This window comes from Emys orbicularis, chromosome 3 (assembly GCF_028017835.1).
Source record: "Emys orbicularis isolate rEmyOrb1 chromosome 3, rEmyOrb1.hap1, whole genome shotgun sequence".
Taxonomy (NCBI): domain Eukaryota; kingdom Metazoa; phylum Chordata; order Testudines; family Emydidae; genus Emys; species Emys orbicularis.
In genome coordinates this window covers 96,836,580-96,851,962 of record NC_088685.1, presented here as the reverse complement: position 1 = coordinate 96,851,962, position 15,383 = coordinate 96,836,580, and the positions used below count along the sequence as shown (strand labels likewise).

Here is a 15,383-nt window from a genome sequence, read left to right as displayed (position 1 = left end):
CTTCCTCATCACCATTACCTTCTCCCTCAGCTTCTGTACCAAATAACTGGAGGATAGCTAATGTGACGCCAATTTTTCAAAAAGGCTCCACAGGTGACCCCAGCAATTACAGGCCAATAAGCCTGACTTCAGTACTGGGCAAAGTGGTTGAAACTATAGTAAAGAACAAAATTGTCAGATACATAGATGAACGTAATTTGTTGGGGAAGAGTCAACATGTTTTTTGTAAAGGGAAATCATGTCTCACCAATCTACTAGAATTCTTTGAGGGGGTCAACAAACATGTGGACAAGGGGGATCCAGTGGATATAGTGTACTTAGATTTTCAGAAAGCCTTTGACAAGGTCCCTCACCAAAGGCTCTTAAGCAAAGTAAGCAGTCATGGGATAAGAGGGAAGGTCCTCTCATGGATTGGTAACTGGTTAAAAGTTAGGAAACAAAGGGTAGGAATAAATGGTCAGTTTTCAGAATGGAGAGAGTTAAATAGTGGTGTCCCCCAGGGGTCTGTCCTGGGACCAGTCTATTCAATATATTCATAAATGATCTGGAAAAGGGGTAAAGAGTGAGGTGGCAAAATTTGCAGATGATACAAAATTGCTCTACATAGTTAAGTCCCAGGCAGTCTGCAAAGAGCTACAAAAGGATCTCTCAAAACGGGGTGACTGGACAACAAAATGGCAGATTAAATTCAATGTTGATAAATGCCAAGTAATGCACATTGGAAAACATAATCCCAACTATACATATACAATGATGGGGTCTAAATAGGCTGTTGCCACTCAAGAGATAGATCTTGGAGTCACTGTGGATAGTTCTCTGAAACTATCCACTCAATATGCACATACTAGTTTAGTCTCTTGGCAGTCAAAAAAAGCGAATAGAATGTTGGGAATCATCAAGAAAGGGACAGATAATAAGACAGAAAATATCATATTGTCTCTATATAAATCCATGGTACACCCACACCTTGAATACTGCGTGCAGATGTGGTTGCCCCATTGCAAAAAAGATATATTGGAATTGGAAAAGGTTTAGAAAAGGGCAACAAAAATGTTTAGGGTTATGGAACGGCTGCCATATGAGGAAAGATTAATAAGACAGAGACTTTTCAGCTTGGAAAAGAGGAGACTAAGGAGGGATATGATAGAGGTCTATAAAATCATGAGTGGTGTGGAGAAAGTAAATAAGGACGTGTTATTTACTCCTTCTCATAACACAAGAACTAGGGGTCACCAAATGAAATTAATAGGCAGCAGGTTTAAAACAAACAAAAGGAAGTATTTTTTCATACAACATACAGTCAACCTGTGGAACTCCTTGCCAGAGGATGTTGTGAAGGCCAAGGCTATAACAGGGTTCAAAAAAGATCTTGATAAATTCATGGAGGATAGCTATTAGCTAGGATGAACTGGGATGGTGCCCCTAGCCTCTGTTTGCCAGAAGCTGGGAATGGGCAACGGGGGATGGATCACTTGATGATTACCTGTTCTGTTCATTCCCTCTGGGGCACTCTGCATTGGCCACTGTCAGAAGACAGGATACTGGGCTAGATGGACCTTTGGTCTGACCCAGTATGGCTGTTCTTAAGTTCTTATGTTCTCATCACCAGTGGCCATCATTCTGGCATCTCTCAAGGACTACATCTCCTTCTCCTACTGCCCCTAGGCTGGGATACCTCTTTTATAATATAATACGCTGATGCCACCATATTTGATGCATATTTAGTAAGGGATTTGCCCCTTTTCTTTATTTGTATTTCCTCACCTTATTAATGTTGGCGTGTCTTTCTTCTTTAGGTTAGTATCTCAGTGATCTCAACTTATTATCATATACGTTGATTCGTTACCATGGCCCTCTTGTGGTTAGGTAGCTCATGTACCTGGTATATACATCAACTCATTGCCATGACATTCTTGTGGTTGGATCATGTACCTGTCATCAGAACTTCCCCTTAAACACTCTATTTTTGGCTCCCCAATACTTGTTTCCATTGGCCGTTTATCTGTCAAAGTTTATCTGTTCAAAAGTCATAGGCCTCAAGCCTTACGCTAACTTGCTGAAGCTAATGTCTTACAGGATACAGGCCTGTAGGTTCCTTACATTACTGCAAAGCAGCAAATATAATAAAGGCAAGCTAGCCCACTGGGCTACAAAGTGGAATACCTAAATATACTACCGAGACATGTATTACACATGCTCTTAAGAGAAAATGTGTATTCTTTTAAACATCAAATTAAACTTTCTGGGATTCCTCTCTTAAAATATACACAGCATATTACTTTGTTTAAATATAAAAAATAAAAAACAGGCATTAAATTAGCCACCAGATGGAACTCGTATGGTTACATGAACTGAATGTTAAGGTAGTCATTCTAGCTAAGTCAGAGAAAAAGCACAGTAACTCTATGTCTGTTCTATAAGAGGACATTTTCCAGGAAATCTAGACTATTGGCAAGGAAATTCCAGTTACTGGAACAGGATTATTTCTCTTTCTACAAATCTACTCATGCCAAAAGAGTTATTTCATTTAATAGGTGGCTTTTCTTATGTACTCAGAAAATGCAAAAATCAGTGCTTTTCCATGCTGAAAGATCAAAACATAGCTGTGTTGGACCATATCAGGGAATTTCTGTATTAGAACCATTTCTTATGTACTCAGAAAATGCAAAAATCAGTGCTTTTCCATGCTGAAAGATCAAAACATAGCTGTGTTGGACCATATCAGGGAATTTCTGTATTAGAACCATAAAGTGTATGTGTATAACAAGTCCGAGGCCAAGAGAGACAAGGGGTAAGATTGAATTCCCCACAGCTTAAAATTCAAGATATTGGTAACAGAACAGGCCTCTTGCTTTTTCATTTCTGTGTCTCTCCCTCTCTGTGAGAAACATGCAAGGCCAAACTGCTCTCTGTATTTACAATAAACGTGTCATTTTTGCCTTATCCCTCTTATAAGATCCTGTTGGTATTATTTTATTAGTGTAACAGCTGTTTTCAATAAATGTTGTATGGAGAGCAGGTCTGAAAGCCCAGTCTTGAACCTAACTCCATTGGATTCTTGGGAAGCAGTCTAGGCCGTCACACCAAACTGACTCAGGCAGTTATCTAGGAATTCACAGTGGGTGGGCCAGCTACCTGGGTTCTGCACCCTGTATCCTGATTGGCCACATGATCTTGACCCTCATTGACTGGTGACCATATATAAACTTCCTGCTTCCTTTCTAGCCTTGTTTGAGTAATAAGCCATTGCTTTCTAGTTGCTACTGAGACCCTGTCTGACCCTGCTCTCCCTGATCCTGTCAGCTACCGCACTTGGATTAGGAAGTTTTCTGAGAAGTTTTTCACCAGGAAGTGCCAGTTCATTGAAACTGAAACTTTTCCTGCGAAAGGGTTAGTTTCTACCAAATGTTCAGAGGGACCTGAGAAACACAAAAAGTGTCAAAATCCCAGGTGCCAGCTGACTCAGGAACAGATGCAGGCTGGAGCAGCAGCTGGTCAGCATGGAAACAGGCATGGGCTTGAGCAGCAGCAAGAGCAGTCTGTTGGAACTATTGGCAATAGGGGAGAGTTCCCAGCCAGGTAGTGACTGTGAGTAGAGTGGAGAAACTGCTTCCCTTAGGAGCCTAGATACCTGCTGTGGATCACCTGGGTGGGACCTTGCCTGTGGATTGGCTGACCCCTGGCAGAATGGTGTGGGGCTTATCACAAGACCTGCAGGTAATTGCCTCTGATGACTCCTCACACTGTCTGGTTTAGGCACGACTGATCAGGCTTAAGCAGTCAAAGGCTCAAAGGTAACTCCAGTTTAGGCAGGTTCTGAGGTAACTCATCTCATTCTGCTCTGTGTGATTCTCCCAGGAGAGTGGATATTCCATGGGAAGGTCTCTCCCTGGATTTTTGTTGTTGACAGGTTTCAATTTCATCCCAGTGCAAAAGTGGAAAACTTTCATAATAGCAAAACAAACAAACAAACAAACAAATATTGCAGGACAGAAAAACCATTTCCTGCCTAGTTCTAGTTGTATATATGTAGAATTTGCAATGAATATGGGAAATTTACTGAATACTTTATAGCCCTCAGTAGCAAGTTCTAATTAATCTTTCTGTACTTTACTCTATCTGTAATATGGGTACAAATAAATACCCATTTTCCAGAATTGTGAGAGACGTAATGAATTAATAACTGTAAAGTACTGTTGATATCCTCAGATAAGTCAATTGTTAAGTACATAAAATTATTACAATGGAGTATGTATTACTATTAATTATAATTATCTTACTCGAAGTACTGCAGGACTGTCAGTTCTAACAGACTTTTTTAGCTGAGAGATGGTATAAAAACTGAGTAATAAGAATAGAACACAAATTGAAATGAATTATTTTTTGTTTTTGTAATTTTAACTTCTAAAAATATTTGTATTAATATTTTTCTCAGAACCTGAAGTCAAAAAAGAAGAAAAGCCAGCAAAACCAGGTAATAGTTTATACACTTCAATGGGTGATAGATACAGAATATCTACTCTCACCAGATCCTAAATTAGGGGCCAAAGCCAAAATTTTCAGTCCTGTGTGCCTAAAGTTAGGCTCCTAAATCCATATTTAAGCATCAAGGTGAATGTTCAAAATTGCCTTAGTGATTGAGGAGCACAGGACCCACTTTCAATGGGGTTTATGTTTTTAAGTTACTTAGGAGCTTTTGAAATTTTTATTCAAAATGACTTTCACCGGGACTTAGCCCAAACCTTGCCATTGGTTACGTTTTTGTAACCCCACTCAAATGAAAATTGAGGGCATACTTTTAAATTAAAGAAAAAATGTATTTATTTAGTAACCCCTCTTTAAAGTATTTTACATCTATTTTATATGTACATCATTTTAGTTACTATTATTATTACAATATGTAGTAATTTATTCAGTCCTAGTTACAGACATAGGTAAGCTTGTGTTTCAATGATGATGCAATAGCTGTGATTGCTAAAATAAGAGGCCACCAACTATATAGAACTATATTTTTACTGTTTGGTAGCTGTAATGTATGTGCACTGGCATAATGTCAGCATTTTCATCATTATTCTGCTTAACTGTCAATCAGCACAACATATTGAAAGACTTTGATGTGCTTACAACACATGGTTAGTTGGCCAAACAAATTCCCGCACCGGGGAAACTATTACCATATTCCAACATGCAGAGAATACTGCAAGTAAATGCTTTGAGGAGGACTGAATATTCAAATACCATTCCAAAATTAATGAGTCTTGGGTTTGACACTTTAAAAAAATCCCTACTTTAACTGTGTGATCATAATTTTCTGAAATGTGCTTTTGAAAGCTTGTAACTAATGCTGAAAAAAATAGTCAGTGGCATTATAGACCAGTCATTATCCCTGTATCTTACCTCACAATTAATTTGGCTAGCAATATGGAAAAAAATCCCATGAGCATTGTCAAAAGTTAACTAAATGTCAGTGTTTCAAATGATATCATATGCATATATTTTTCCCCTGAAGTCCATCAGTATGTTCTTAATTTCCATAAATTTATGCATTCTCCACATTTTAAAAGCCTCTATTCCACACTAATTAAATAGCATATTGAAGCATATGCACAAAGGTGGGTTTTTTTACACTTAATTGAAATTAGTCAGTAATAGAGAGTTAGTCTGAACAGTGAAATTCAGAACCAGATCTAAACTTTTCCCATGGGGCTTGGGTGTCAGATTTTGATTTGGTGCATTATAGAGATAACTGTCAGCTGTGAAATGTGCCTTGAAAAATATATTTAATTTGGGGGGTTTGGTTTGAGCTCATCTCTAAACAATAACAGTGCTTGCACACATGCATGGGCACCCTGTAGAAGAATGATGCCTTTGACCCCAATGATTTACATGATTTCCCTGAAAACTGTTTTTAATATACTTTAGGTATGTTCTATGTGGGTTGTATGTTGCCTGTTATATAACATCAGGAAAATTGCATAAAGGTCAGGCTTTAATAATTGTATTGAAAGAGTGTTCTTCAGGCATTTCAACACACGTGCCTAAGTAGCGAATACAGTGCACATACTTAATCTGCCTTTAGCTGTAATTTCATTCTCTCCAGTTCCTTCTATGGAAGATTTGTCCTCCTGGGAGTTTGAGATTTACAGTACTTTAAAGCCATTAACTTTTAATGCCTTCATATGAGATTATTCTGTTTCAACAAGATCTGCATTTCCCAGTGCACTTCTATTGTTCATCTGACAAACTTGAGTATAGGAAACAAGGGAAGATTTGGGCCATTATTGCCGTTCCCCATAGGCATGCAGCTCAGATTCAGACTGAAGTGGGTCCTATCATAAAATATCCCTAAGTAGCCTATACCTCTTCTCTACCCCTATTGTTACACTCATACCAAGAAGTAGCAGAAAGTTTCTGTTTTCCTTCGTAGAAGTGGGTTGTAGCCCACGAAAGCTTATGCTCTAATAAATTTGTTAGTCTCTAAGGTGCCACAAGTACTCCTGTTATTTTTGCGGATACAGACTAACACGGCTGCTACTCTGAAACCTGTTTTCCTTCGTATTCCTGTGCTACAAAGTGCTCCTGAGCTGAAACTTGAGAATACAGCCTAACCCCCACCAAAAAACGAAGGTCAATTCATTCTTTAATCTCAAATGCGTAGGCTATTTGGAGTGTATATGTAAGGCAATCCAAATGGAGATGGCACAGAAATAGAAATTATATGAAGTCAGATATATCAGAATTGGCTTTGCTGCTCCTCTACTCTAGTTGTAGGATAGAAAAAACTATGGCTTTCATTTGAGCACTCTGTTTTTTGATGGAGAGCTACAGTATAAGGATGGATTTATTGTAATTTAATGCCCTGTAGAACCTAATAGCATTGGCCAATTATTAATTATAATGGTAAAGCAGATCTTCTTTAAGGAGATTTGCCTTTATCACTGCACCATGTCATCATGGTTCATCAGAAGAACAGTGGTGAAATTCTGCTCCATGGAGCTTTCTAGCTTCACACAGGCCTACCAGAATAAACAGGAAGTAAGAGGAGGAATGGCCTAGTGGTTACAAGGCTAGCCTGGGACTTGGGAGATCTAGGTTCAATTTCCTGCTTCACCACAGACTCTAAGTGACTTTAGGCATGTGCCTGCATTCCCCATTTTAATACAAGATAAATAATTCCTTCACTCACAGGGATGCTGTGACGATTGTTACCTTGAAAACTGTGAAGTGTTGAGATACTGTATTAATGGGAACCATATGAGTACCTAAAATAGATAAGAGTTGTGAGGAAGGTTGAAAGGCCATTCTGTGTTCAGGAGAGCTGTTTTATTGGCTAATCTTGTTTTTTTTAAATTCAGTCCACAGGTTTTATTTTGTCTACCCTACCAACCACCACTCCCTTTCTCTCTTACCTGGGTCCCTTCAGTTGAGTTACTATTGCCCGAGGGTTATTGGAGCAATCTTAGGCCTGGTCCACACTAACCCCCCACTTCGAACTAAGGTACGCAAATTCAGCTACGTTAATAACGTAGCTGAATTCGAAGTACCTTAGTTCGAACTTACCGCGGGTCCAGACGCGGCAGGCAGGCTCCCCTGTCAATGCCGCGTACTCCTCTCGCCGAGCTGGAGTACCGGCGTCGACGGCGAGCACTTCCGGGATCGATCCCAGAAGATCGATTGCTTACGGCCGGACCAGGAAGTAAGTGTAGACCTGCCCTCTACTAGTATAGTGAAGAGCAGGGCAAGGAGGGCACAACCTCTTTTCTTTCAAATCAACTTGCTGCTTTTGATCTACTTTGGAGGATTATAATTTAGCTGCTTGCACAGCAGGCAGGCCTTTCTGCAGAATCAGTCACCCTGCTGAGTAACCGGCATCTACTTTTCTAAGGCCTGCCAGGGCTCAGAAGAGAACAATTTATTGTGATGGATCAGGTCCACTAACGTTGAAAACAGGGGGAAAATGGCACATTGTGCTGCCCCCCTGGAATCAGGAGGCAATAACTTTACAAGAGTGGGTAAACTGCTCTAGGATAGGGTGATAAATCCTGATGAATTCCATTCTAAAGCTTTTTTTCAAATCTATTTAGTCTGAGATATATTGAAACTGTCCAAATATAATTAATCTAATTTTTCTGCCGGTTTGTTGATTACACATGTATTTCACAATCTGAAGCACCTTGTACCAACAAGGATAAAGCTGTTTCATTGAACCTTAAATTAAAACTGCATTGAAGATTACGCAGAATCATGTGACACATGTTAACTCATACTGTTCCCTGAAGTATGTTCCTTGGGAATTTTAAAAGGAGCAAAGCGCATTCATATGGGAGAGAAGCTTTTAGACCCTAATTCAAGAAAGCCCTTAAGTAGGTGCTTAAATTCCTTTCAAGGCACTGAGACTTGAATACATGATTAACTCTAGGCATGTGCTTTTGTGGAGAGGGATGGATTTAAGCAAATGCTTACATGTTTTCCTAATAGGGACATCAGAGAGAAAGGCATTAAAAATTCCACGTCTTTTTACTTTTCTCACTTTATTTTGGGATTCTGCATAGTCTCAAACATCATATTTTATTTGGAGAGGGATTTTTCTTTGTATTACATCTTCATTTGATATTATTTATTCGTTTACAGTGTTTTTAGAAGCCAAAAAGGTGAAAGATGCTAAAGTAGTCCTTCATCCTGCTGCTGAAGGTATATCTTCATTTTTTGTTTTAAAGTTTCGGTCACATTTTAAAGAGCGAATCTATTTAAACACTTGAGGACAGCTTCTGACATTCTTACTCATGCTGAATAGTACCTTACTCTCTAAATAGCCCCACTGAAGTCGACAGGACTTCTTGTGGAGTAAGTGCTACATAACATGTGTAAGAGTGTCATAATTTGGTCCTTTTGTGTGTCGAGGCATGAGGTGCAAATTCTAGGGAACAAGTTCTGCCTTTGTGACATCCAAAGAGACTTCTGTTGATCTCAGTTTCCCTTTTGGTCCTTTACTTGTAATGTAGTTACAGATAAATGTCATGGTAGTGTGAATTTAGGGTCCAGTCCAAATCCCAGTAAAGTCTTTGTTGGGTAACTTTTTTGTTTATAATATGCATTTAACTGTGCAATCAAAGAATACATTTCTCTAGCTATAAAACATCAATATTATTTTGTTATCACTTAGTACAATAAATGGTTCTAGAATTACATCCATTTCACTTAATAATGAATTCTTTTCTTAAAATGCATGTTCACGTTCTCACTTGCTCACACACAAACACAAAAATATGTTCGCTATCTGAATAGTAAACAACATGTCAAGTTTTCCATCTAGATGACAGTAATCAGTAAGCATGTTCTGCTTTTAGCCTTACCAATTTATGGTTCAATAAACTGAAGGATTTTTCTTCTCAATCCTTATCTGAAGCTAATTTACAGGAATATTCCGTATATAATTAATACCTTTCTGGCACTCAGAAGAGCAGGCAAGATTCAAACATAATTCGAACTGAATGTAAAAATAGTAACGGGTGAAACTACCAAGTCTGGTTACTAAGATTAATTTTGTGGCCTGCAGAAGCATACTGACTTTTTGTTTGGACTGATTTAACTTCACCCTGCAAAGGGCAGATGGCCTGAACAGCACAGTTGGAGGGTTGTGGCCTAGACTCTGGGACAGAAGCAGTGCCCAGCCTTTCTCTAAGGGATCACTAGAGAGGTATAATCTGCCAAAATCAGGAGGAAAAGTCAAAATATAAATGTTTTTATGGAATGGAAAGTTTTGAACATTTTCAATTCAGAGATGTCAAAATGCTTCATTTCAGTTTGGTTTGACATTAATCAGTGACCACCTGAGCTGCTGAAGTGCATCATGAGTGTAGTACAGTTGCTTCATTGCCCCCAGGCCTCACTGTAGGCCAGGTTGCACAGTTGGACTACATCTCCCATGATGCACCTTGGCCATGAGACTCCTATGATGCACAATGGCAGTTCAGCCAGACAGAAAACTATAGTGCATCATGGTAGTGTCGTCTGGCCAAAGAGGATGGCCTATAGAGGAGAATGTCGGTGTGAGGTATCTGAATTACAACTTCCTTGAGTCACCATGGCAGCTTTGGCAGACATAGGCTAATGTCCAACTGGCCCATGTCATTTTGATTAGGTTTGACAAACCAAACTGTTTTGAGTCAGGTAAACTTGACCCAAAACTAAATATTTTGTTTTTATTTTTCCCAACAGAAAATTGAAACACTTCAGCAAAATCAGAATTTTCTTGTGTACAATTTCAACTTTGCAGAAACTGCATTTTCTGTCAAATAACATTTAGATGGAAAATTCCTGACCAATCTAATTATTATTTGGTGTATTTGATTAGAGAAAGGCATGAACCAAAGGTTAAAGCATAAGTCCGGGAATCAGGAATTTAAAAATTCAACTTCCATGCTCTCACTGACTCCCTCTGGCTTTGGGCAAGTGGCATTGCCTTTTTAGGGAAAGTGACTTCACAACAAAAAACCTTAATTTATTCTTCACTTGCAATGTAAACAAATCCATCTGTAAAATGTGGATTAGGACACAGTTACCTACCTCACTCAGGAGACACAAGTTCTATTCCTGATCCTGACATGCAAATCCTATGTGAATTAAGGCAAGTCACTTAACCTCTCTGTGTCTCAGTTTTTCCACATAGAATCATAGAATATCAGGGTTGGAAGAGACCTCAGGAGGTCATCTAGTCCAACCCCCTGCTCAAAGCAGGACCAACCCCAACTAAATCATTCCAGCCAGGGCTTTGTCAGTCCGGGCCTTAAAAACCTCTAAGGATGGAGATTCTACCACTTCCCTAGGTAACCCATTCTAGTGCTTCACCACCCTGCTAGTGAAATAGTTTTTCCTAGTATCCAACCTAGACCTCCCCACTGCAACTTGAGACCGTTGCTTCTTGTTCTGTCATCTGCCACCACTGAGCACAGCCTAGCTCCATCCTCCATCATGTAAAATGGAAATAATATTTTCTTCACAGGAATGTTAAGGCTGAATTCTTAATGTCTGAAAATAATTTGAGAACCTTGGATAGACTGTGCTGTAATAAACCATTATTATTGAGATTATAGACATGGTCAAATAATGTCCATCAAATTATTTGATGAATTTCAAGAGTTTTTAAATCAATATTTGTGTTTCATTTGCCTAGCTGTAACATTTTTTTATTATTTGTTAATTATAGTACTTAGTGTTATAAATGCTATCGTGTTATGGTTGCACCAGCCATTATTTCAGCTCCATAAATTAATATTCTAAACTGACACTTGCTCTGAATTTAATTTGCTCAGTTAAAATTCATAGCTGAGAAGGAATTTATTTTCTGTTAGTTTGAGGTTTTTTGCATCATACAGTCTGAGTTCCACCTTCAGAGTTCAAATGTGTCATCTATAATCTTGTAATACAGTAGAATTTATCTAAAGTGTATTTTGAACTGAAAACTGATTCTTTTTGTATTTTTAGGCAAAAAAGTCGAGGCCAAACTACCAAGTATGTTGCTAATGTACATAACAGAATAAGAGATGTGCAGCAAGCATCTTCAAAGATTGTTGTAAAAAGACTGTAGCTTAACACGGCAGGGGTCCAATGTTTTGGTATGTGAATTCCACAGCCATGACAAATGGGGCCCTAGGAGTACTGATAGCTTCTATCACCATGTTAAGTTCCTTCACATTGCTGATTCCATGCTTGCCACCACTTAGAGTTCTTATCCTACATTCCCTCTTAGCACAAAATGCTCCATTATTTCTGTTGTGATCTGAGTGTTGGCTCCCGTTGCTGTCTCTTTTAATCTGGGGTAACAAGAGCAGGCACAAGTGGGGAATGGGTGATTGTAGCATAGCTGCTCTGTGAAGGAAGACACATTTCTGCTTCACTGTGAAATAAGCCCAGCCATCTTGGATTTCTTTTAGTATTTCACTCTGAAGGTGCAAAAGAACTGCAGAGAATTTTTCACACTGAAAACATGTATTTCTCCCCCCATGTGGAAAAACTACGCTGAGTCCTGCCTGGTATCCTACCAATCATGATAAGGGGCCACGTCCTCAGTTAGTTTAAATTGAAGTAGCTCCATTCACACCAGCTAAGGAGCATGTTACATTAGACTCCTGGTTAAGACTTGACCAGCAAAGCAAGCTGCAGAGCTACTTAAGAGGAACACTGTTTCCCCCCTGCCTACTTGTTGCTGTGCACTGCAGCATATAGCCTAACCAGCGGGGAGGCTAAAACCTTACATGGTTGACTATGTCCCCATTAGGATGTGATGTGTGGACCAATGTATTCACCAGCAACCTTTCCTAGAGCTCTCTTGAACCATAGGCAGACATCTGATGACCCTATGACCTTGTTCTTCTCTAATGAACTGGAGCAGTACAGCACTTAGGGAAACATTTTTGCAATTTAGTGATGGGGAGTGCAGAGTCTCAGTGATTCAGAGTGAACACAAGGAGGCAGAATGAATCCCCTGCAGCCATTGCTACACCCCTTTGTGGAAAGAAATTTACTCCCCCTCCCACGCACACACACCCCACCCCCACACATAGCTAGCCAGCAGTGTAATTGGCATAGAGCTGGGTGAATAATGGATTTTTGGATTCATTGGCAATTCAAAAAAAAAAAAAAAAAGAGTTGAAGCAAAAACAAATAATTTTGAAATTTTTGGCAAATCAAAGAGTTGAAATTTTTTTGTTTAGATTTTGACCATTTTAAAGTGTTTTGTTTTTTTTTAAAAACCAAATGAAAGGACATTTCAAAATGAAAAGTCATTTCAAAATTTAAAAAACCCTGAAATTATCCATTTTGAAAATCCTGAGTCAAAACATTTTGATTTTTTCAGAATTTTGGTTTTGGTTTCATTCAGGCAAAATTGACGTGAATTCATGAAATGTTTTGGTTTTGCCAAATCTGCATTTCCTCCCCCTCCCCTCCCCCCCCACAAAGAAAGGTTTGTGTGAAAAAATTTGCCCCATTCTAAAATGCCACCAATTTAGAATTGTTCATGGGCTGCTAGAGTGGGTGTAATTAGTTCTAGGGAAATTTTACAGGAGCCTAATTTAGACTGCCTTACACATCACTTCATATTTGGCCTAAAATGAGTTGTCAGGAGCTATTTGGTTATGACAGTGCTCTCCTGTTCTGTTTTTGCAAATGTTCATCATATTTGTACACAGTATGCTGGCTGTTTTATAGATTATCAAAGCTTTGTGTTATTGACCCAAATAGAACAAACTCACTAAAACATACACTGTAGTGACAGACATATTAAAAATATACTTTTCTTTCTCTTTTTTTCTAGCTACAGTAGTGAAACCTCATGAACACAGTAAGTATAATATCGATGGAGAAAGTTACATTTGAATGAGGAAGGCATCTTCACATGTTCCTTGTCAGAGCAGGGTTATAAGTGTAGGAAATGAGTGGGATGGAAGCCTAAGGAGTTCTTCTAGATTTATATTCGTGTAACTGCAGTCAGAATCTAGCATGGCAATTATGGCACCATCAGTTACACATTTTCATCTGATTTTTGGACTGGTATGTCTGTTCATGGAAGGAGCATTTCAGTTTTAAATTGAAATACTGTAATCTCGGCTAACATGTAATCTCTATCCTATGGTTTTTCTTATTTGCAGAGCATGAATCTATTAAACAAGAAAAAGCTGTTTCCCATGCCAAACCAGGTAGTCTTTTGTGTTCAGTTTCAAGGTTCATATAAGGGGCCTGTTCTAATAGGTTTTATGTACTATACAGAACTGGGGGATTTTCTGTTGGTTCAGGAAAGGGGTTTGTTTTGCTTCAGGGGAGCGGAAAATGTATATCCCATGGGGCCAGATTGTGAATATCTTTGTCCTGATGGTGAGCTGCTGTTCACACAAGTAGGAACAATTGGCTTCAATGGAACAATTTATAGGAATCTCCTCACCAGTGGGAGTAAGGTGTTTATAACCTGGCCCTCAATGAGCCAAGGTAAATATTTGGAATTCCCCATTTAAGCTTTTCCCTAACACAATCTTTTGTTACCTAAAATGGTCAAAGTCCAAAAGAGGATGGGAGATAACACCAGCATACAGTCTATGAATCACTTACGGACAGGGAGTTCAGCGATTAGTAGGCCTTGTGTTGATCCTGTGCACAGGGGTGAATTTCACCCATTGTGAGGACCACCATGGGCCAGATTGTGAATCCCTTCCCTCTGACTGCAGTTACTTGCATGAATATTCCCACTGAGACAGCAAGGGGATTCACAATCTGGCCCAATAGGAGAAACCCATGGTAAAATGACTGATAGAAAACTCAGCTATTTGGTGCTCAGTTTAAGCTGCTCCTGAATAGCCTTATTATATGTAATAGGCACTGAAACAGCAGATATTTGAGTCTCATTGATCTTGTTTGACAGCGCTGCTGTTATCATGGGGACTAGCTTTGCATAAAAATAAACTCTTCTTGAATCAGCTCACTAATATACTTCTTACAAACATGCATTCCTTCAGTATCAGGCAGACAGGTCTTTCTTTCTCACCTATTTGTCTGAACAAACATTTTTGTTGTGATTGTGATAGTTTCATTGGGAATCCTCATTCTTTGTATGTTAGTTTCCCCATCTCCTTTGTATAACAGTGGCGCATGCTAGTAGACGTAGAATGTCATAGATATGTGTAGGATCTCCCTGCAACATTCCACTGCATAGAGCAACTGGTGATATTTAGAGGTCTTCTATTGCTGCCTTCTTGGAGGGAGGGGCAGGCAGGCAATGCTCTTCATCCCAGTCTTTGAACATCCAGAATCTGTTTTTTGCCTCATTGTCCATTATTTGTTTACTGATACTGGATACAATGGGCCACATTTAGTGAAGCTGGTTTAAGGAGGTGTAAAAGACCTTTTCCTTCACCAGTCTGGTCCTGAATCCTATGGGAGGATTTATCCCAAGAGAGGACATGCAATGGTACCACCATCCTCTCATGGATGGGCAGCTTTAAGATTCCCTCTTGAATTAACCAGCCACTCACTTGGTAAGTAGTGCTGACCCCTGCAGGCCTCCTGGAAGTGAGGTGGTTGCTGCCACATTCCGCTGTTGCAACCTTCCCCTTTGACAGAATTTTCACCTGTAGGGGCCTCCATCAGGGTCTATATGGTTGGACTCCAGCATAGATCCTGAGCTGAGTCTGTCCTAAGAAGACAGCAACAATTTGGGATAGTTGAATTAGCATGTCAGCATAAGTGGCCCCTGCTGAGGCAGTCTTCTGCCCTTGGCAATGAAAACCATCCAGTTCCAGTTCACCGCACACTGATGGAGGGTTGGAGGCTTTTTCTTGGCTGCTTAGTTGCATGTAACACATCCAGTCAGCACTAATACTTGCCCTGTGAGC

The 15,383-nt window shown here is 39.4% G+C and overlaps 1 protein-coding gene across 1 annotated transcript in view; it reads left to right on the top strand.

The window, feature by feature from the left end:
• The window catches only part of TRDN (triadin), a 261,031-nt gene that overhangs the window by 205,119 nt on the left and 40,529 nt on the right, over positions 1-15,383 (top strand). The window contains exons 33-37 of the mRNA XM_065401998.1: positions 4,436-4,474; positions 8,632-8,691; positions 11,485-11,511; positions 13,316-13,342; positions 13,650-13,697. Coding sequence (XP_065258070.1) covers positions 4,436-4,474; positions 8,632-8,691; positions 11,485-11,511; positions 13,316-13,342; positions 13,650-13,697 — 201 coding nt within the window. The remainder of the gene's footprint in view (positions 1-4,435; positions 4,475-8,631; positions 8,692-11,484; positions 11,512-13,315; positions 13,343-13,649; positions 13,698-15,383) is intronic.